General features: G+C 39.2%; 1 protein-coding gene across 1 annotated transcript in view; it reads right to left on the bottom strand.

Annotated features, from left to right (window-relative positions):
• The window catches only part of LOC110676505, a 29,473-nt gene extending 8,233 nt beyond the window's left edge, over positions 1-21,240 (bottom strand). The window contains exons 1-5 of the mRNA XM_021844594.1: positions 18,692-21,240; positions 18,473-18,625; positions 18,307-18,407; positions 1,597-1,694; positions 673-1,536 (exon numbers count right to left, since the gene is read on the bottom strand). Of these exons, the coding sequence (XP_021700286.1) occupies positions 673-1,536; positions 1,597-1,694; positions 18,307-18,407; positions 18,473-18,625; positions 18,692-20,605 (3,130 nt within the window). The 5' untranslated portion in view covers positions 20,606-21,240. The remainder of the gene's footprint in view (positions 1-672; positions 1,537-1,596; positions 1,695-18,306; positions 18,408-18,472; positions 18,626-18,691) is intronic.
• Positions 21,241-23,413: the final 2,173 nt, after the last annotated feature.

Genomic DNA, 23,413 nt, shown 5'->3' with positions numbered 1-23,413 from the left:
GACGAATCGGCTTCTGTCTTTCACCAGGCTGATATTTGGGTTTTTCTGGTGATTCAAATGCTCCTTCTGGTCTCAGGTTATCCTCAGGGCGAATTTGTTTCGGGCGCTCAGCAGGTCTGAAATGACTTTTTTCAGGACGTTCGAATTCTCCTTCTGGTCTGAGATTATCATCATGACGGATGGGCTTCGGACGCTCTCCAGCCACATAAATAGTTTTATCGGTTCTCTCGAATGTTCCTTCAAGATACAAATTGTCTTCATGTCTAATAACTTTAGAACGTTCTGCGTGTTGAAAAACTTTAGGCTGCGGACGTTCAAATTCTCCTTCAGGTCGAAGATTATCACTTGGTCGAACCTGTTTCGGACGTTCGGCTGGTCTGAATGGAGACTTGTCTGGACGTTCAAATTCTCCTTCTGGGCGAAGGTTATCATCATGACGGATAGGCTTCTGTCTCTCTCCTGGTTGATATTTGGGTTTTTCTGGAGATTCAAATGTTCCTTCTGGTCTGAGGTTGTCCTCTGGACGAACCTGTTTCGGACGCTCTGCAGGCCTGAACGGAGCCTTCTCGGGACGTTCAAAATCTCCTTCTGGACGTAGGTTGTCATCATGACGAATTGGCTTTTGTCTCTCACCAGGCTGATATTTTTGTTTCTCAGGAGATTCAAATGCACCTTCTGGTCTCAGATTGTCTTCTGGGCGAACCTGTTTCGGACGTTCAGCTGGACGGAAAGGTGCTTTCTCTGGACGCTCAAAGTCTCCTTCTGGACGAAGGTTATCATCATGCCGAATAGGCTTTTGTCTCTCACCTGGTTGATATTTAGGTTTCTCAGGTGATTCGAATGCGCCTTCTGGTCTAAGATTATCCTCCGGACGAACCTGTTTCGGTCGCTCAGCTGGTCGAAATGGAGATTTTTCCGGCCGCTCAAAGTCGCCTTCTGGTCTCAAATTGTCATCATAACGAATCGGTTTCTGCCTCTCACCTGGTTGGTATTTAGGTTTCTCGGGTGACTCGAATGTTCCTTCAGGTCTCAAATTGTCTTCAGGACGAATTTGCTTGGGGCGCTCAGCAGGTCGGAATGGTGTCTTTTCCGGTCGCTCGAAGTCTCCTTCAGGGCGTAAATTATCACCATGACGGATTGGTTTCTGCCTTTCACCTGGTTGATATCTAGGCTTTTCCGGAGACTCAAATGGTCCTTCTGGGCGCAGATTATCTTCCGGGCGAATCTGTTTTGGTCTCTCCGCAGGCTGAAACGATGGTTTTTCCGGCCGTATAAAATCACCCTCAGGTCTTAGATTATCTTCGTGCCGAATGGGTTTCTGCCTTTCAGTCACAATCGTTGATTCTTTCAGTCTTGAAATGTCCACGTTTTCGAAGTCCTCCTTAGTCCATGTTAGCCTACGGTTGGACACGTTCTGTTCAGTACTGCTTCGTTCGATGGTTGAAGCTTCCTTGCGACTCAAATATTCATCGGCGTCTTCCTTCGTCCAAGTTCGGCGCCGAACAAAGGTGCTTTCTTCATTAAGTTGAGAAGATTCTAAAAAATCAAAAGTGAATCAGTTGTCGTTGATATAATGAAGATTATAGCGATTCGTACCTTGCTGATAGAAGTTTTCTGTCGTACTGACTGTGGCAAACTTCGACGAGGACGTCTTCTGTGTTGTACTACTGCCGCAGTTGAAGCAATTGTGACGACTAGAAATAAAAAAAAAACAAAGTTATGCATAAGATTCAAGATTTGGATTCATTGCGAAGTCGATGTGAAGAAGTCTAGGTTTGTAAGTAATTAAAAAATAACGAATTTCAACAAATCCAGGCAACATGTTTGATTCGTGGAGCTCTTAGAACTTAATGAGCAGGGGATCATTTTTGATAATGGGCATGAGAAGATGCCAGTGAACCATGACGGAAAGGTGAGCCATCTGTCTGCATAACCGGGGCTAACAGTCTAAATCTAAGAAACGGAATAGCTTCTGTAGGAGTAATCGCATAGTATTACAGTCAACTTTCGATAACTCGATGTTTAGACTCTTTTTTTAGACGTCCTCACTGGAGTAAAGCCTATATCTCAGGTTAGTGTTCAATCCGCAGTTATTAACTGAGAGCTTAAGACGAGGGGCCTTCCTTAGCCGAGTGGTTAGAGTCCGCGGCTACAAAGCAAAGCCATGCTGATGGTGTCTGGGTTCGAATCCCGGTCGGTCCAGGATCTTGTCGTAAAGGAAATTTCCTTGACTTCCCAGGGCATAGAGAATCATCGTACCTGCCACACGATATACAAATGCAAAAATGGCAACTTTGGCAAAGAAAGCTCTCAGTTAATAACTGTGAAAGTGCTCGTAAGAATACTACGCTGAGAAGCAGGCTCTATCCCAATGAGGACGTAATGCCAAGAAGAAGAAGAAGTTAAGACGAGTACCGTAAATTCGGGTGAAATTGATCACTGTGTCATACGATTTTATTTCCCTCTAATAGAGCACATAAATCAATACAACCAATGTAAATGAACGTTGTTTGTCTTAACTATTGTCGAATTGCATGTTGTGAAGCTTTTTGTGTTAAAGATGTCATGTCTACCTATCTCAAGTGATATTAATTATTCTGCCTTTTGGCTTGGTACCTTTTATCTGTTCGTACCTACGGTATTTCTGAGCTATAAGTACTGGCTGCAGTTGGCGCAGGAGGGAGACTTCCCGGACTGTGGATTGATTAACATATTATTTTATTCTTTATTTACAGGTTATAAAAGTGGCGACGAGGATCATGGAAACGTGTGTTGGCGATTATCGTTTTTCAAAGAAGTGGCGAGTTTGCCAATTTTATTTTTTTGAGTATGGTGAAATTGCCATTTTTATTTATTTGAGTTTGGTGAAATTGCCGTTTTTATTAATTTGAGTATGGTGAATTTGCCAATTTGAGTAGAATTAAATTGTTCTTTAGAGCTGACGAAATTGTCGTACATTGTGAACATAGTTGTTCTGTTGTGAAGCGAGATATTATATTGAGGTGAACGAAATTGTTCTTTAGTGTTGACGAAGTTGTCATATGTAATGTTGAGCAACATGAATCCAATGATTTGAATGTTTTGTTGTAGTATTAGTACAATTGTGGATTTTTTTAGGTATATTTTCGATTGTTCGTTGTATCAGTTGTTATAACGTGAAAATGGCCTTTCTAAAGGGGAAAGGACTGTCATGTCTACCTATCTCAAGTGATATTAATTATTCTGCCTTTTGGCTTGGTACCTTTTATCTGTTCGTACCTACGGTATTTCTGAGCTATAAGTACTGGCTGCAGTTGGCGCAGGAGGGAGACTTCCCGGACTGTGGATTGATTAACATATTATTTTATTCTTTATTTACAGGTTATAAAAAAAGAATGTTTATTTCTATGAAAATAATAGAAAATTCCATAATCGTGCTCTGTATGGTATTGGCAGACATCAATAAACTTATAGTTTTAAACAAGGATTTGGAGATGGTGTCAACCTGAAAATATGTAAGGATGCTTGAAATATATTCCCAAAACGGTTTTTTTTTCATCAAAATTCGTACCAGTTTGTTCATTTTGTTGTAATAATTGATTTTTTTATAGATTATCAGAAGATTCCTTCGGAAATTGCCTACATTTAGGCGTTTTCTGAGGTATTGTTGAAAATTAATAGTTTATTATTTCCATAAATTTTGCATTGTTAAGAATTTGGCAAGCATATTTGGATTAAGGAGGCCCAAATTAAATAAGTAAAGTTGTTTTCAAAACTAACAATAATTGTTTTGACAGGTGATCAATTTCACCCCGAAATGGAATTCCTTGATTTTTTATTTTAGAGACGATTTTCAGCACTAAAATCAGAACTGTACGAAAATTTGAGTATATAAACCAATGAGGCTCACCGTCGTACTTGTTTTCCTGCATTAAGTTGTTTGGAATTGGCAACATCATAGAAAACAGACAAGAAAAACAGTGAAAACTGATCAACTTCACCCGAAATTACGGTATCCTAGTTATGGATCAAATTGAATATGAATCCGAACACTATAATAGCAATTTAGTTGCGAGGTAACGAATGCTTGGTGCCTTCCTTAGCCAAATGGTTAGAGTCCGTGGCTATAAAGCAAAGTCATGCTGAAAGTGTCCGGGTTCAATTCCCAGTTGGTCCAGGCATTGCTGTGTAAGTGAGAGCATACGATTTAGAGTTTCTTTAGGAATCGTCTCATCATTGATTCATAACTGTATGGTGGTATAGTTTTCAATGCCGTTTTAAATTGCATACATTTGGGAGTTTATCGAGACGTTCTTTGAATATAATTATTTCCCAAGAACCCCAAAACTAGTTTAACCCAATTCACCGAGTTGATCAGCGGGATAACATTGATCGGAATGAATTCAAATCAACATTTATCAATGGAATATTTCCAATGCGTGAATGGTGCTTCTCATCCTTCAATGCATAAGCTAATAAAAAATAAGATTTTTGCGAAAATTGACTGTTTGTCATGCGTAAAATTTTAAATTTTTAGAAACAATGTTTTTCATGAATATGGATGACACTATCAAAGATTTATGTCTTATATGAGTTTTACAAACGATCTTCTTCTTCTTTTTGGCATTACGTCCTCACTGGGACAGAGCCTGCTTCTCAGCTTAGTGTTCTTATGAGCACTTCCACAGTTATTAACTGAGAGCTTTCTTTGCCACAGTTGCCATTTTTGCATTCGTATATCGTGTGGCAGGAAATTTCCATTACGAAAAGATCCTGGACCGACAGGAATTCGAACCCAGACAACTTTAGCATGGCTTTTCTTTGTAGCCGCGAACTCTAACCACTAACATGCAGGTGGAGAACATTATTGGTTCGACGAGGAGTGCAGAATAATTCTGGAGGAGAAGAACGCAGTGCGGGCAGTAATGCTGCAGCAAGGTATTCGACAGAACGTGGAACGTTATAGACAGAAGCGGATGAATCAGACCCGTCTGTTCCAGGAAAAAAGCGCCGCCTGGAGGAGACGGAATGCGAAGAAATGGAGCTGTTGCACCACATCCAAGAAACGCGAAAGTTCTATCAAAAACTCAACGCATCTCGCCGAGGCTTCGTGCCGCGAGCCGAAATGTGCAGGGATAAAGATGGGAACATTTTGACGGACGGACGCGAGGTGATCGAAAGGTGGAAACAGCACTACGACGAACACTTGAATGGCACTGAGAGCACAGGCACGGAGGCTCAAGGCAGCGGAAGAAATGACTACGTTGGAATGTTGGACAATAGCAACCCATCAGCTCCCACTTTGATGGAAGTTAAGGATGCCGTTCACCAGCTCAAGAATAACAAGGCAGCTGGGAAGGATGGTATCGGAGCGGAACTCATTAAGATGGGCCCGGAGAAGTTGGTCGCTTGTCTGCATCGGCTGATAGTCAAAATCTGGGAGACAGAACAGCTACCGGAGGAATGGAAACAAGGAGTTATTTGCTCTATCTACAAAAAGGGCAACAAGCTAGAATGTAAGAACTATTGAGCAATCACTATTCTAAATGCCGCCTACAAAGTATTATTCCAGATCATTTTCCGTCGTCTATCACCAATAGCAAATGAGTTCGTGGGAAGGTATCAAGCAGGTTTCGTGAAATCGAACGGCAAATCCTTTAAAAATGCCGGGAATATCAGGTCCCTACGCATCACCTGTTCATTGATTTTGAAGCGACATACGACAGTATTGACCGCATTGAACTATGGAGAATCATGGACGAGAACAGCTTTCCCGGGAAGCTCACAAGATTGGTTAGAGCGACGATGGACGGTGTGCAGAACTGTGTAAAGTTTTCGGGCGAACACTCCAGTTCGTTCGAGTCTTGCCAGGAGCTAAGATAAGGTGATGGACTTTCGTGTCGGTTGTTCAACATTGCGCTAGAGGGTCATGCGGAGAGCCGGGTTTAACAGCCTAGGCACGATTTAACCAACGTCCAGTCCAGTTTGCTTTGCTGATGACATGGATATAATCGGAAGAATATTTGAAACGGTGGCAGAAATGTACACCCGCGAAGCAACAAGAGTTGGACTAGTGGTAAATGCGTCGAAAACAAAGTACATGCTGATGGGCGGAACGCGACAGGACTCGCCTAGGAACCAGTGTTACAATTGACGGGTATACCTTCGAGGTGGTAGATGAATTCATTTACCTAGGATCCTTGCTGACGGCGGACAATAATGTTTGCCGTGAAATACGGCGACGCATCATCTGTGGAAGTCGTACCCACTATGGGCTCCAGAAGAACCTGCGGTCAAAGTGATTCGTCCTCGCACCAAATGTGGGTTCATTCAAATATTACGTAACGCAAAATTTGTCAATTTTAGACCCCCTCCCTCCCCCACGTAACAGCTTTTGTATGTAAAATTTAAAATTTTTGTATGGGGCGTAACACTATGTAAGACCCCCTCCCTCCCCCTGTTGCGTTACGTAATATTTGAACGATCCCTGTACCATGTACAAAACGCTGATTAGACCGGTGGTCCTTTACGGGCATGAAACGTGGACGATACTCGAGGAGAACCTGAAAGCACTCGCAGTCTTCGAACGTCGGGCGCTTAGGACGATATTTGGCGGTGTGCAGAAGAACGGTGTGTGACGGCGAAGGATAAACCACGAGTTCGCTGCATTCTTCGGCGAACCTAGCATCCTGAAGGTAGCAAAAACTGGAAGAATGCGTTGGGCGGGGCATGTTGTAAGAATGCCGGACAAAACCCGTTTGCAGGGGTGTTCGCTTCCGATCCGGCAGGTACGAGAAGGCGAGGAGCACAGCGGGCGCGGTGGGCTGACCAGGTGCTGCAAGATCTGGCGAGTGTGGGCCGCAGCCGAGGATGGAGGGAGACAGCTGCGAACCGAGTTGTATGGCGTGGAATTGTTGACGCGGTTTTATTGTTATAACAATGTAATACCAATAACTGCATGAATGAATTGTACGCCGAACAAGTGTTCATCACTCTTCAAGAGCAAGCGACGCGATCAATAGATCAAACACTAACAACGATCCGCGGCGCTTTTTCTTTGCTCTACGCGAACGACTCGCGACAAGTTTGATCCTGCCCTCATCGCCGTCCCCGCTGGAGCAAGCATCAAGGGCGAAGGATCAAACACTGTCATATGTACAGTCACCCCACAGTTATGGATCAACTAAGGGTAATTTTTCAGAACAAAATATGATTAAAAACATGGTGACGCTGTACAAATTAAGGTTATTTTCCTGACACTGCATACCGTAAAGTGCCGTAATTCAGCGCAGTTAAGGAATAAAACGATTCAAATTATTGATTAAAAATTAGTATTGCATCAACAAAAAAGCTTTATGGGTGGATCGCTAGCAAATCTATTCAAGATTATGGGAAAAATATAAACTAGACTGTATTCATAATTTACAATTGTGATTTTTTTGAAATAGTTCACTTGTTGAAATTGCCTAATTCCGCGCATTTTTTAAACGCTTTTTCATATTCCGCGCAGAAGAATGCCTAATTCCGCGCACTCATGAAACAATCCAATTAACATTAATTTTGATAAGAGGCTGCATCCATTAGTTACGTAACACTTAAAATTGAAATTTTTCAACCCCATCCCCTTCCGTAACACTTTTTGTATGAGAAAACGTAGAGTTTTGTATGAACCGTAACTTTTTAGTCTACGTTCAGTTTTTTTTTTATTAACTTTTTGTCTATCACATGAAATAAAGATAACCGAAACCGTGGCATTGGTACGTGTGAATTTCGTCTAAGGGAAAGTGGGGCAATTTGGCCATCTTAAGAAAAGTCTAATAATTGAAATTTTTAGACCAATACACTAGATACGCACGATTTCCGTCGTCTTAAAAAAAAACACGAATGAATTTTTCGTCGATTCTTCTGTCGATCGGGTGATATGAGCACCCTATTTTATGTTGTGAAATTATCCCATAGAATCTAACAATTTAATTATTTTATTCACTAAACTGGAAAGTTTAGAAATGAAATACTCTTTCGAAATCAACTGAGCTCATTTGGTTTAAATATGCTTCTTATTGCATAGTTTTAGACAATTCGGTCGAGAAAAAACCCCCATCTTCTTCTTCTTTGCATTAACGTCCTCACTGGGACAGAACCTGCTTCTCATCTTAGTGTTCTTATGAGCACTTCCACAGTTATTAACTGAAGCTTTCTTTGTCAAAGTTGCCATTTTTGCATTCGTATATCGTGTGGCAGGCACGATGATACCTCATGCCCAGGGAAGTCAAGGAAATTTCCACTACGAAAAGATCCTGGACGGACCGGGAATCGAATCCAGAAACCTTCAGCATGGCTTTGCTTTGTAGCAAACTGCACTGTTCATACAATACAAGGACCAGTTCGCATTATTGCTTGGAATCAAAGGGTTTTAAGCAAATCAATTAATGGTATCCACTAATGCCACGGGTAACTGAAACTTATTTTTTTAAGCAAAAAGAAACCTCAGAAGAACCTAAGGGTCATCCATAAATTACGTCACACAAAATATGGCCATTTTCAATCCCTCTCCACCGTATTATCATACTTTTTGTATGGAGGCTTCGTAAATTATGTAGAGATCGTAAAGTTTTCGTGAATCATTTCCCGAGAGTATGTCGTAATTTGTGGGGTCTTCTACAAATTACGACCTGTTGAACATGTGAACGATATGTTGTTTTTACAATAATTCTATATGGATTGTATAATATAAATAAGAATCATAAACAAGTAAATTTTGTGCGCACAGATGTACACACTTAATTCAGAATGCCGAATCTCGGCTAATTTCAAACGAGATCCGCACAGCCGAGCTCGTGAAAAAAATCTAAGTGTGTATAGACTATTTTGTTGGGGCTGTGCATAAACCACGTGGTATTTTTCCCTGTAAGGGACCGTCCATAAATGACGTAGCATTTTAGGGGGGAGTCTACGAATTTGCTACGAACCATGTATCAAGTATGGGAAAAAATAAGCTACGAAGGGGGAAGGGGTGTTAAAAATTGGTCAAAAGATGCTACGTCATTTATGGACGCTGCCTAAGTTGGCTTTCCCGATATTCCGCTTGTACATGAAACGTATGTATGCATAAAGTTACTTTTCAGAGAAATAGACAGATGTGAAGACGGATATAGCATGTTTTACTTGTCTGTTGTTATGCGAAGAATAGTGCGCGGAATTAGGGCATTATGAAAAAAGACGTGGCCTAATTCCGCGCAATACTTTTTTGAATAAAACTCAATAATTATGCTAATATTTGATAAGATTTCATAGAAGCACCATGAAACATATCTGTAGCAAGTAGTTCCATGGAATATTGCATAAAAAATAAAACATTTTAAATAAAGAAATCGCGTTTGTTGTTGTCCTACAGTATTAGAGCGGACGCTAAGAAAATTAGAAAAATAACGCCTACTCCGACGGGCCTTCAATAATTTTTTTTTATGCCGCGAAAAAATGCCTTATTTGCTTTCATTTGTGATTCAAACTTATTCTTAATCAAAGTAGCCTCGAATTGCATTAAAAGTTGCTGAAATATTAATGTGTATTTCCATATATAAATAATTTTGTATGAAATGCGCGGAATTAGGCACTGCGCAGAATTAGGGCACTTTTCGGTATTATAGTTGGTTTTGAGAATACAGCTCAAAATTTGCGGTTAATAAAAAAATGCCGATTTCAAGAGAAATTCCAAACGATGTCCACACCACAGATGTGGATCAGAGAGAGAGGAGGATCCTTATTATGGATCAAATCGACTCATATTATGGATCAAAACACCATAACAGCAATTTATCTGCGAGGAAAACGAAATGGTGTGTTGTGAAAGTATACGTTTTGGCGTTTCTTTCGGAATCATCTTATCATTGATTCATAACTGTGGTATGAGTTTCAATGCCCCACAGTTATGAATCAACGCTTATGGGAATACGGTTGACATTTTATTTCCTACGGACGGAAAAAATATACTTAAGCATATTATGATCGATTGCAAAGCTGTACAGATTTGTTGTTCACGTAGGTAAAATGTGTTCTGCGAAATTACACCTGTATTTGATGAGATTTTATTGTTTTAATCCAATTCTGATCTATATCTGTGTGCTATCCATAGCTGTGGGGTGACTGTATACTCAGTTGAGCAAAATCAACAAACAAACAAATAGCCTACCGTCAAACGGGGCTTCTTTTGACATTATTTCCACATTCTTTAACTTTGAAGATGTGTAACTCTTAGAATTATGGATAGATGTTGATAATTTTTGCCTATATTTAAGTTGTATATGTACGTAACAAATGTACAAAATATGAAGCAAATCCATCAAGAAATAACAAAAATGCTTGAATAGCGAAAAAAGTGTGTCCTTCAAGACAAAAAAGGGGCTACTTTGGACATTTTCACAATTTGCTAATGAAATGATTTTTCCTTATAACTTTCAAACTGATTCAATAGATTGTCGTCCACTGTGATGTTATGGAACGTTTTTCATTGAAAAACTTAATGTAGAAAATTTCAAAGCTAGAATCAATTACACATATATAACAAATTTCAACGAAATATGCCATTCATTATTCTCAGTTTGCAGTAAGAAACTTAAATTTTCAACTTCCTCTTAAATGGAACTATCAGTTACGAATGCTCGATTTTCAAGTTGACATAAACGAACGACGTAACTACTAGGTACTGCGATGATAAATGAGTTATGATGATGATGATGATTATTATTTAGCCACCATCAGCGCAAGGATTACCTATGGCTGCAGAATCATACCGGGATGGTATGATCTACCTGATGGTTTGTTGTAGCAGAGCTAGTTAATATCTTTGAAGACCTTTGGAAGACAACACTAAGGCTGTTTTCTCATGACAAAAGGCTGGCGACCCCACGCACTTTCATCCAGTCAACAGTTCAATTAACTGCGATGATAAATGAGTTATGTACAAAAACTCTTTTTTCTATTCTTACTGTTATATGAACGATATGTTGAAGGATCACATTAATACCGGTAACTAATTTAATACCAGTACGTAATTTTCATTAAAAACGCATTCTATGAAGTAAAGTTTAGCAAGATCGTGAAGAATTAAGTTTGATTTTGTAATATGCTTTCAGCTTCTTAGCAGTTTAGAGCTGGCTTAAGAGTAGTTTAATTTAAGCATTTGAAGGATGCAACTGTTCTGTACTACAAATTCATGTAAAATATGGCGGAAAATATTTTTTTAGAGATTATGTTGTGAATTTGACATTGGTACGTATTGAAATATGTGTGTTTGATGTCTATTCACTTTTACAAACATTTATTTTATTTTATGTTGTAAGATACACAAACCAAAATATTATAATAAATATAATAAAAGTCGCAAAAACTTGACCTTTGATCAATTATTTTAATAAAACAACAATTTTAGGCAAAACAAATCACAAGATTTTCATGAAACATGACGATTCGATAGTTTTGTGATGCTCCCAATAAGTTTCCACGACATGGGTAAAATTCAAACAATGTTTGTATAGCCAATGTTTTATACCTTGTGAATATTTATTCGGGCTTTTTTGAAATGTTTTCTTGTTTATCCTGTTATTGTTGATGTTGTTCCAAGAAAAATCATGCCTAGTGGTAGAGCATACATTGGTTAATAAAAGTGCTGAAGACACAAAATTGCTCAGATTAATATTTACGCTGCTAATAAATACAAAAGGTGAGTGTCCAAAGTAGCCCCTGGAATCAAAAGTAGCCCCGTCCGACGGTACCTTTAGGTGTATTCCACGGTTCATGGTGTTTTTCATTTTAATATAACTTAAATGACTTAAGGTGAAACAGCTTGATATCAAATTTCAATAATGTACCAAAACTTTGAGAGCACAAATCTCGCGAAAGAAGCATCAAACTACAGTGCAATTACTATTTTAGTTTTGTGCACTAGCAGAAAGCTTAAAATAAGAAGATTGATTCTGTACGTTCATTATTTCAGCAGATTAGTGCCTTTGAAATCGTGAGTAGGGGCAGAAGCCGGCCATTGTGCCTGCCATGTTTGGATTCCGAGATGTGTCACCTTAAGAGTTTGGCCTTCATATTCGGCATCATGAGCCATAATTATAGTATGTAATGGCATTAGCAATATTACCGAATTTAATCCAATTGCAAAGTATATGTAATGTTTAGCTTTTCGGTAGTTGTTAAACTTCCACTCGGCTGGTTAGCCATAAACCACGATTCATAATTAAAAACAAGTATTTATCGAGCAACGGACTCATGTTCCGTAACCGGTTGTTTGAGAACGTCGCTACCCATTGGAAGCCCACACAATAGAAACCTCAGCCAGCACAGTTGCTGGCTAGTGTTGTGTGCTATTTCATTACCTAAAAAATAATGCGCTCTCGGGCTAGGCATTGAATATATATAGAAAGCGTTGTGTTTGGATGGGCATCTAATTCTTCCGAAAGAGGTGCACTTTGCGAAAAAGGACCACGTGATTATTGAGCTGAAATCGAATTCAGGTTAACTTCTGCGTTCATGAGTCCTCTCATGACTAGAGATCAGGGAGTCGTGAGTTCGATTCTCACTGAGAAGACGTGTAACTTTTTTGTAAAACTTCACATCAATTTGTCCATTTAATCCAATTGCAAAGTATATGTAACGTTTAGCTTTTCGGTAGTTGTTAAAATTGAAACGCTTGAAGCGTTTTTCCAAATATGGCCAATTGATAGTAATTTAGAAATGATCAATAGGAAAAATATTTTCCAATGATTTTTCAACGGGGATGGGAGATATTCACATAATTCAATTGTCAAAGTCACGTGATGTAAAGTACATTTAACAACACTGTCACTGATGGCAAAAATCGTTTCGAATTTGATATCAATTAGATATAAATATTAGAAATATTTCTTGGGATCATTTTTTGTTCTCAGTTTTGATATTTCATTATCGGGTGATTAATGAACGACGAAAATGTAGCTGAATTATCAAGATCTGCGACATCACAGCATCAACATTAGTTTCCAATATAAGCTCGGGTATCATTTTACGCAATTAATATGTTGTTTCAATTATTTCGAAACTATACGATAAATAGTGCTGTACTTCATCAAACATTAATCCATAGCGGCGGGACGATTGTAGTTAGGCGATTGAAATTGTTGTCCTTTCATAATAACGGAAGATAGCTATCCGTGGAAAATCCTTTTGAGAATGTTCAGGGTTTCTAATGAAAATATCAGAAGCAAACTCTGAAAAAATACATTTCTGAAGGAATTTTCATGAATATTGATGTCATGCCATACCAAACCTTTTTAAAGAGAGGCTATCATCTTTTGGGAACATTTTTGTGATAATTAAAGGCACTGAGGACCCTGGTGAAATATATGCACAATTTATCTGAAGAATTCTTGCATGGATCCTTGGTAAAATTTCTTTAAATTTTTGTTTGGATAGGTTCAAGAACAACTTCCCAGAAATATACTTTAAAAGTCACGGAAGAACCTGGAGAAATCTTTAAAGAATTATATGGAAAAATCTTCTCAGGCATTTGTTGAAAATTAAGTAAAAAAAAGAATCTTTGAGGAAATGCTAAGAGATTTTTTGGGAAAAAAAACTGTATGAATCTCAGTACGAATTGTTGTATGAATATTAAAAAACAACCCTGATTGAATCACTGAAGTAATTCACGGAAAACTAAGAGGTTGTTTCCGAGATACGACCGCCAAGTTGACGTTGGATAACGTTAGCTTCTTTTATTTCCTGGTTTGAGACCGTCACGAACTTATGAAAGATTTGTGCTGTTAATCAATTTTCACACTATTAGTTGTATGTTAATTATGACTTATTATTTATGGACATTTTGTGTTATTTTTTGCTTGGTTCAGTTAACACTTCAACACCGATAGAATTGGTCGATGGAAGAAGAAGCATGAGCGGAAACTCTTGCTCTCCAAACAAATATTCCAGTTGAACGTTAGGTCCACAAATGATTCACTAAGATTGATTGCTTTAGTGGGTTCCAGTTTTAGGTTGAGGTACTTCTCCATGAAGTCCGCGAACTCCATGTTATTTTGTTTGCTCATATCGATGTTGAAGTTGCCTGTCACGATGATTGGCATGGTCTCCTTTTGATACTCGAAGCTCCACGCCATAAAGAACTTCTTCTGCTTCGTCGTGGTATCCGGGAAAATGTGCCTCTACATCTACCAGTAGTGCCCGACAATTCATTATAGTGATCTCGGCAGCGATTATGGTGATCTATATCACCATAATCATCTGACAAGCCCAGCTATACATCATAACAGGTGCAAATATTGATGCAACCTGCAGGGAATCAACGGTGTTTGTGGTAACTATTCTTGAATTGTGTTAAAGAATGTTTCTTTCTATGATAATAATGTAAAATTTAAAAATCATGTACGGTGTAGTATTGACAAACATCCATAAACTTCTAGTTCTAAACAAGGATTTGATAATGGTATCAAACCTGAAAGTTTGTAAGGATGCTTAAAATATATCCCCGAGCCCGATTTCATCTTCTAAACTCGTACCAATTAGCGCATACGGTTGAAATAATTTAATTTCAGGGATTTTCTTAGGAAATTGCCTGAAATTAAATTATCAGGGATAGATATCAGGGATTTTCTTAGGAAATTGCCTACATTTAGGCGTTTTCATTGCAATTCTTGAAATTAACTAGGGTGCCGGTACCAATGGTTGTAATGTACCAGTAGATTGGACTATGGAATAAAACGTACATTTTACGATAAAAACGACATGTGCTATTTTTGGTGGTTAGATCGCCTCTAGTTTAGTCGATTTGCCAATTGTCAGCTTTTTATTTTATCAAAAAGTCACATAAATAATTAAGTTTGTTCAAAGAATTTGCTCCCTTGCACCAGTAGTTGCCGTCGTGTTCCAATAGTGGATCAACGGATGGAAGCAGTTTTTAAAATAGATGTATAAAAATGTAGAAAAGTTCCAGAGATGATCTTTATGCTTCATTCAAAAGATATTAGTTGCTGTTCTGAGGGAAAAATGTTAAACCTATGTAAAAATTTACCATCTTGTTTAAAATGCCTTGCATCATTCCCGAACGTCTACTACTGGAGCACTAGCGCAACTATTGGAATACGCGTACCAATAGTGGCTCAAGCGATTTTATGTTAAAAAAATAGTTTTATCACTCTTTTTATATTTTTCCCATATACAGTGGCCCAATTTCATATTCGTACAGGATACTGTTTCCACATCAAGTTAGTAAAAAACTAATAAATGAAGTATTGAGCTACAAATACTTTATCCACATTGAAGGTAACAGGTGTCATCTATTGTTTGCCAATCACAAAATGTTTCCATTTACATTCATCTTTGGATTAATAGAAAAGTATTAAATTGATGTCTAAAATTCATCCAATTCCATATTCGTACACCTACCAAAATTCATACGTACAACGTTCAAAACTAAATTTAGAAGCTCTATTTGAATACTGAAATGCTTTATTATGATGTTCAGATGTAGTGAAATACATATGGACAATTTATTAGTGGGTATATATGAAATTTAGGTAAAGTTATGAGAAATGCCAGTTTTCCAATGATTTTTGCTATTAAATCCTATAATTCGAACAATAACGTTTATTTTTGTCATTGGACCCAATCTATAGATTATACTCGTAAGCTCTGATAGAAATTTAGTTGAAATATATACAGTTTACAGAAATCATTAACAGTTTTTATCCCTTTTGAGTTCAGAAAATTGTTGTGCCATAAGTTCAAAACTCTTCTAAAATGATATTTTTAATCAATGTAAACCAAATTTTCATTATAAACAACAGGTAAATGTTAGTTTTGAATTTGTCTGTAAAAATAATTTGAACTACGAACTTCGTTTTACAATAAAGTACCCTAAACTACGCTGTACATACCCCACATAATTGATGTCATCGTAATATGCAATTATCTTTGAAACAATATTCAAATTATATTCAAAATAGCATCCTATTTTGCAATTTATTGATTTTATAAGAAAAAAAATTGCCTACAGAGAGCCCCATTTGAAATAACATTTCTTCTCAACTGCGTACTGCGATCAGAAAAAAGCGATTTTCTGGACCATTTCTGGGAAGGAATTTTCCACGCATCGAGATAGGTGATTCCTTTTCTTGTCAGTAGCAAACCAGCCTTAAGCGAAGTATGCACTTCAACAGAAAAGTAATCGCCTATCTCGATGGGTGGGAAATTTCTTACAAGAAATGCTCAAGAAAAGCATCTTTCTTTCATCGCAGTACGCAGTTGAAAAGAAATGTCTGTACGAAATTTCTTGACCATTTCTTGGGCAGAATTTTTTACTTTTCTTGAGCGGAACAGCATACTTAGCTTTAAGGGTAAATCCAGGATAATAATCGAGGAGAAGTCCTAGGTTGAATTTCTAAGCAAATCCTCGGATGTATACCTGAACAATTTCTTGAAAGCATTCTTAGGAATTCTCGGACATCCTGAATATAACAGAAATTTGAATATAGTGAAAACGAAGGAAATTTTGGTAGAATCACCAGAATAATTTAAATAAATATGAAATACAAGGACAGAACCAATGCAAAGACGCTTATAAACAAAAGTTTTTATCAACTGCCGAAAGGGGAGATGTGGTACTTTCATGATTTGTAAGAGTTGTCTGCGCCATTTTGCGTCGAAGCCAGTCATAGAGGCCTAAACTACCCCTTGAAAAAAGAGTAATTCATGAATAACTTTGTTATTTCAATAGATAGGGTGATGATTTGTTGAGCAAAAACACGGGGTTTTTCATGACAAACAACTTTGTAGAAAACATAAAAAATGTTAAAAAATGGAAAAAAGTTATGATAAAAAATATGATTTTTAGGGGCCATTCACATACAACGGCATATACGTCAAAAAGTATAAGAGATAGAAAAATCGTGTCTTCAACAAAGTTGTTTCAAATTGCCAATTCTACAACTTTGCCGAAGACACCATATGTCTATCTAAATGTTTTGAAAAAATAGTTTTTCTATCTCACTGCTAGGTGGATTGATCACAAAACTTTTTTCGTCAAAAGTTGCGCTTTAATATAACAAAAAAAATTTCCGAACAATGAAATAGAGAAAATAAAACACAGTGCGATGTAACAATCGGCGTCAGCGTGACGTGAAATGGATCGACGGTGGCGGCGTGGCGCGGCGGTGCACAGGACTATTTCTACATTCTTCATAATAATTCGTCAATTTTACTAAACACACTTATAGACATTTTTACATTGAAATCGTTTTCGGCGTTCCCTTTTTTAGTGATAATCATCATTTGCAGAACTCATGTGAAACATGGATCTTTGTTATCCGTAATCACAGACATCATTGTTTCAAATATTTGAACAAATGAACGAAAATTTGAACGCATGAACGAAGCTTAATTTTCACAAAAACCTTAATTTTTATTAGCTCAAGTATATGAGAAGGAAAAGTACCATTCAGTATTCCATCGATAAATGTTGATTAAAACTTCTTACTAGGAAGCACATTGCGATCAATACTACAACATTTTACGGTACCATCAAATAAATGTTGCCCTTCAGTTCAATGGCAGTCAAATATTTAACCCTATAGTATACAACTATATAAATATAAAAAAGTGTACTCAGGATTCATCTTCAGTCGAGTGAAACATCAAAACATGCAATAACTGAGTATTAGGCAAAACACTCAATGTTACATGAACTTATATCATATATACATATAGTCAGCACTCCATAACCCGATATTTCTCATTTCGATATTGAGTTATAGAACTATAGAAAAAGCAGCGTTTCATAGCTATCTTGATAGTCCCTTGAACATCTCAAATATCGATTTATGGAGAGTTGACCGTACTTAAGAAAAAATATGGCCCTCATCATTCGGCTATGTATGAATTATGCTACAAAAGCTGAGCCTATGCCGCACGGTACAGTTGCAGCCGGCGCATAAATACCCCCAAACTGAGCGCCCAAAGCTGCAGAATGGGTAAACAAAACAGAAAACCTGAATGATGACGACATGCCTGCCGACGACCTGCGATGACGATGATGTCATGCACTCTGTGCCCGATCGTACTGAAATGTAAATTAACAACACGCGACGTATATGAAGGCGATCTCAATTGACCATCTATGGGAGTGTTATACTCTCTGTATGCACGAGAAACAGGTTTTGCTGAGGTGCCCGAGCTTCGCCATCAGCCGACACTTGAGTCAGAGCGTGAAAGGGTATTCATTGATGTACGCTTCTCGGAGAATTCATTTACGTGGTCGTTGTCGTCGGTAATACTCACCCACAGGTACAGATCTCACAGATGCATTGCTCCTTGACGACTTTCTCGGTTTGCCGATTCAATTTGCTAAGATCACTTCTGTCTTTGATGATGGTTTTGTCCTGGATCGTAAAGATAAGAAAGATCAGTCAACACCTTCACGGCACAGTCTTGATTCAATACTTACAACTGTATCAATAGACTGCAGGTTCTTAACCCGCTCAGACTCGTTCAACTCGGTGCGTCCGCTGCTTTCCTCAAGGTAACTGATCTTTTCCAGCACATCTGTGTGTTTTTTCTGATCTACTGTCGTCCATTGCTTAGTTTTCGCATCGTAGACCTGGACATTAGAATGTACTCATTAGAAACCTCAACTAGAACTAAAAACCGAACTTCTAGGACATACCTTGGTCAGCTGAATCGTCGTTGTAATATTCGCCAACTCGGGACGTTCCACCTCGAGTTCGTGGACGATTTCCTCCGGAATGGCCACGGTGATGTCCTTCTCGAGGATGGTCTTCTGATCGACCAGCTCCCAACGCTTCGTTTTCGGATTAAACAGTTTCGCTTCGAAAGATGTTTTCGTGACATTCGTTACGTCATCCTCAATGTCCTGGATAATCACGTCCTTGGGAACGATCTTTTGGTCGATTAGATTCAGTCGCCTTACTTTTTCGTCATAGGTCTTGCGCTTTAAAATGGCAGCGTTGGATTCGCGCTGCTCGTAATAATCGGTGACCTTCTTGCGAGAACTACTTTTCTCGTCCATTTTCTCGAAATGGGAAGAGCTTTCGTACGTTTTGGTCGTTTCCGCATGTTGCTTCTGGTGTGAGGAAGTGTCTTGGATTGATTCGGTTGCAAGCTGTGAACTCTGAATCGTATTTCCCAAGGAATCATGTGCAGATGACAGACTGGTGATGGTGTGCGCCGAGACGTCTTTAGTCAGCATATTGCCACCAACATTCTGACTAGAATCTTGGATTTTATAGTTCTCGAGGGAGGTGGAATCAATAACAGAACTCTTTAGTTTGGTGTTTTGATTAATGTTGGATGATTTGGTGGAACTCGATGAGAACCTCTGATCGGCTGCCGATGTAGACATATGCGTCGAGGACGTGATATGGTCTGAATCGTGACCTGTAGATGTTGTATGAATAACATTTCCACCAGAAGGTACTGCATACGATCCACCACTAGACTGGAATGTTGAGGTCGTGAACCCTTGGGCAGACTTTGACGATGATTTTGTACTTGTGATTTTATTGCCGGCTGAATCATACGTAATCTCTGTTGTAGGAGCATTTTTCTCCGCCATAGAATAACTTTGACTGTCGGCGTAGTGTTTTCCTCCTGAACCATCTACGTGGAAAGTGCTAGACTGTTGCAAAATGGAATGATCACCCCCAAAGCTCCTCGACTGACCTCCGACAGTCAGTTTTGTGTCTTTTGAAATGGAATCTGCCTTTAACATGTTTGCGTCGGAATTATCCGACAGGAATGTTGAAGAATCCAGGATTGATTTAGAAGTGGACGATGATTGCGTCTTCGATGAGCTTACGTTACTTGACTTCATCATGGAACTGCTTGAATGTTGTGCACTAGAAGAACTTTGATCACTTATTATTTTTTCACTACTGTTCATCGAAGACTGCTTTATGGCACTGCTGCTAACTGTGGAACTGGCACTGCTACTTTGCACCATTTTGCTACTGGACATGCTTTTTTGTACATTCGATACACTCACGTTTTCACTGGTATGGCTTTTTGTGGATCCTTGAATGTCTGATATTGTGGCTTTTGCTACCTCATCGAAATTGGTCAAGGCTTCGCGTAATTCCTTGTCACTTTTGGAACTGTCACTGATTTTTTGAACGGTCGATATACGCTTTGTTGAATCAACCGTGTCACTGGCAATATACTTGATTTCTTGAATTATATTATCAATTTGCTTCGAACCGATTTGGGCAGCCTGACTTGTCGAGTCACCAAACTTATGACCCTGTTGCGATTCTTTAACACTTGTGCTAGACTTTGATTCACTCATTTTTCGCGACATGTCGTGTGCGCCACTACCTGCCACATGTTCAATCACACTTTTACTGGTTGAGCTGGATGAGGCTGTTTGCATTTTACTGCTACTGCTCGTAGTGCTGCTGCTGCTATACATCGTGGAAGAACCTTGCTGCTGCACATTTGCTGTATTAGCCGCCCCAGTTACACTTTGATCCGTGCTACCAGTTACAAAATGAACCGATTTTTCCGAGTCAATCAGACTCTGACTCTTCAACTTATCCCGTTCATCACGCTTCTTAATCCCCATCTTGAGTACACTTTCACACTAATGAGAACAATCAATTGGCAGTCACTTGTGCTCTTTTATACAATTATTCGATTCACTTAATCACTTGATGGCTGAGCACTTTGCATGCATTCGCATCTAGTAGGCACCACTTAATCAATTCAGAATATTCTCCGCCTCCTCGGTTAATTGCCTTTTTTCACCCACAACTTTTCTCAGATTGCTATGATGAGGTAATCCGTTTCAGTCACACCACAAAAAACGCCATAAAAGTATGTATCACTTTTTCCTCAATCTTCTTAGTAGGAGGAATTCTATAGGTACACTGTACTAGCTGCGCGAGCCGCCACGGCAAGTCCGAAGAGAGATCACTTGTTCACTGTTCCACGAGTCCGACGTAACTAAGCGGAGTTTTCAAAATTCATTCAATTAAATATCAACGCGCGAACTCGACGACTGTCGCGCGAAGGTCTTTTCAATCTACGTACGGTCCCAACTCGAGAGCAGATTCGCGCGAGAGACTGCTGATCAAATGAGTGGGAACATTCAACACCTACGTACCTTGCGTGAGGCGACAGTGACACAGAACCGATTAAACTCACTCGCTTAAAACATGGAATGACTATCACAAGCTCAGTGCCAGCGCACTAGAACCGATCTGCTACTACCGGTGACACAAAACGAACTAAAAAATGTCCACTTAGGCTCAACCAACCGACACCGGCTCCACGCTAAACGATGCGAAAATGAACCTACTTTATTCTCCCAACCGTGCGCATGAATCTCAAACTCACCTGGTTCATCGACGAATCTCGCGAAATTCTCAACCTCGCGCTCGCGTTTCATCTCACTGCAAAGCTGATAGCAAACCTACACCCACAGACTCCGCGACTCCCGAACGTAATCTGTCCCGGTCGCAATCGAGAAAAAATAAAACAACTTTTTCACCCCCAAAAGGAAAAAATGCTCTCTCTCTGGCTGAAAGTCGGTTGCGCTGAAGGTAATTTATTGTCCATTACTCAGCGCCACCATCGCCAACACATAGTAGGCATGTAGGAACGAAGCCATCATACATGTAGGCAGTATTAGTAGGCTATGCATTCGCGGTTCTATAAATAGAGACTTGCGTAAACGAACCATTCAACCTGCAGCATCCGATTGATAGATTGAATGCGAGAAGAAATGACTTTCTTCAGCATGATCCGAACGTATCGACGGAATTTTACCAATCGATCCGATAAAAAGCACACTTTTTAGTAGTTTTGGTTCATAGTCGCTGAGTTAAACCTTAAAAAAATAAATACATCACATAGCTTAATAATTTTAGTCTTTAAGAATTTAAGAATTATTGTGTACACCAAAACCTCAATTTACGTAAATTATGTTTACGTAATATTACGTAAATTGACTCAAACAAATATATTCTATCAAGTTTGGAGTCCAACGGTTTCTTAGGATTATGAGCCTTCAGATCAGCAAACGTAACCAGTAATCTCTTGAAGATAGATCAACAAGGTTTACACTTATGCGAGCTCCTATAATTATGGCGAACCAAGTTTCATATTTTCCGGCAACTCCTTTGATTAAAGTCCTTTAGATCTACAAGGGTAACTTGTAACATTTCTGACGTTATTGAATAAGGTTTACAGTGAAACTAGCTCTATAAAATATGTTCCATCAAATTTTTAATATCAACGATTGTTTACAGTTATTCAAAACTTCTGTGAGTGAAGGCCTCCGTATCTTCAGACGTAAACAGAGATCTTTCGATGGTTTATGAATAAGGTTCATACCCAAGTAGACTCGAACAAACGTGTTAGATTTAGTCCGACTTTATAGGGGTATTCAATAACCTCGATGCGCCTAGGTCTTCAGATCTACTAACGTACCTACAGTCGCCTCTCCACATCTCGATATATCTCCCTATGCCGATGATTGCTTCGGTCCCTTCATTCTGCAAACGATTTCCCTCTCCATATCTCGATATCCTACTTATCTCGATATCTCCATATCTCGATGTGTTTCGGTAGGCGTATTTGTATATTTGTATATTATCCATCTGACTTTTGTGTACATGAACTAAAACTAAATGCTATATTAAGTCCGAGTTCCTTAAACGCGAAACGAATTGGTTGGACGGACCATCGAAGTCATATAGAGATCTTCAAACATTGAAAATAAACGGATCATCGATGTAAAAGGCTCGTTACTTCCAGAAGCAGTACAATGAAATCTTTGCTGCAGAAGGGAGCCGCCACGTAGAACCCTTGGAACGACACGGAAATTTAGCATCGAGAGCAATCGGGAGCAGTCAACTTCGCCGTTCATGAGTTTGGCTACAAAAGCAACTTGTTGGGTTCTGCGTCGGCGATCTAGCATATCGAAATCAAGCAGCCTACAGCGATCCGAATATGGCGGCAGATTCAGCAGATCACGCCAAAGAAGATTCCGCAGTGCTAGTCGGAAAAACTTCCGTTGCACACTTTCTAATCTCAATCTCCACGATACAGTGGGGATTCGCTCGTTGGGGGTCTGCTACATGGAATGTCCGGCCTGTCCAAATATCGAGGAGACACCGGAGCACGTTATATTCGACTGCCCTCGATTCACGGATATACGAAGCGAGATGATGCCAGAAACCGCAAACGTCCTAAATCCGGACAACATCGTGCAGAACATGTGCCAGCATGAAAGCACCTGGAATGCGGTGAACAGGGGAATAACGGCGATTATGTCGTTGCTGCAAAGGAGATGGCGTGAAGACCAGAGAGCTCCGGGTCGCGATCGGAGTAGGCTAGATCCTCCGTCGGGGACTAGACCGAGTAGAGC

The sequence above is a fragment of the Aedes aegypti genome, chromosome 2 (assembly GCF_002204515.2).
Source record: "Aedes aegypti strain LVP_AGWG chromosome 2, AaegL5.0 Primary Assembly, whole genome shotgun sequence".
NCBI lineage: Eukaryota > Metazoa > Arthropoda > Insecta > Diptera > Culicidae > Aedes > Aedes aegypti.
The sequence above is the reverse complement of the archived record's forward strand: the minus strand, read 5'-3'. Positions and strand labels throughout refer to the sequence as shown.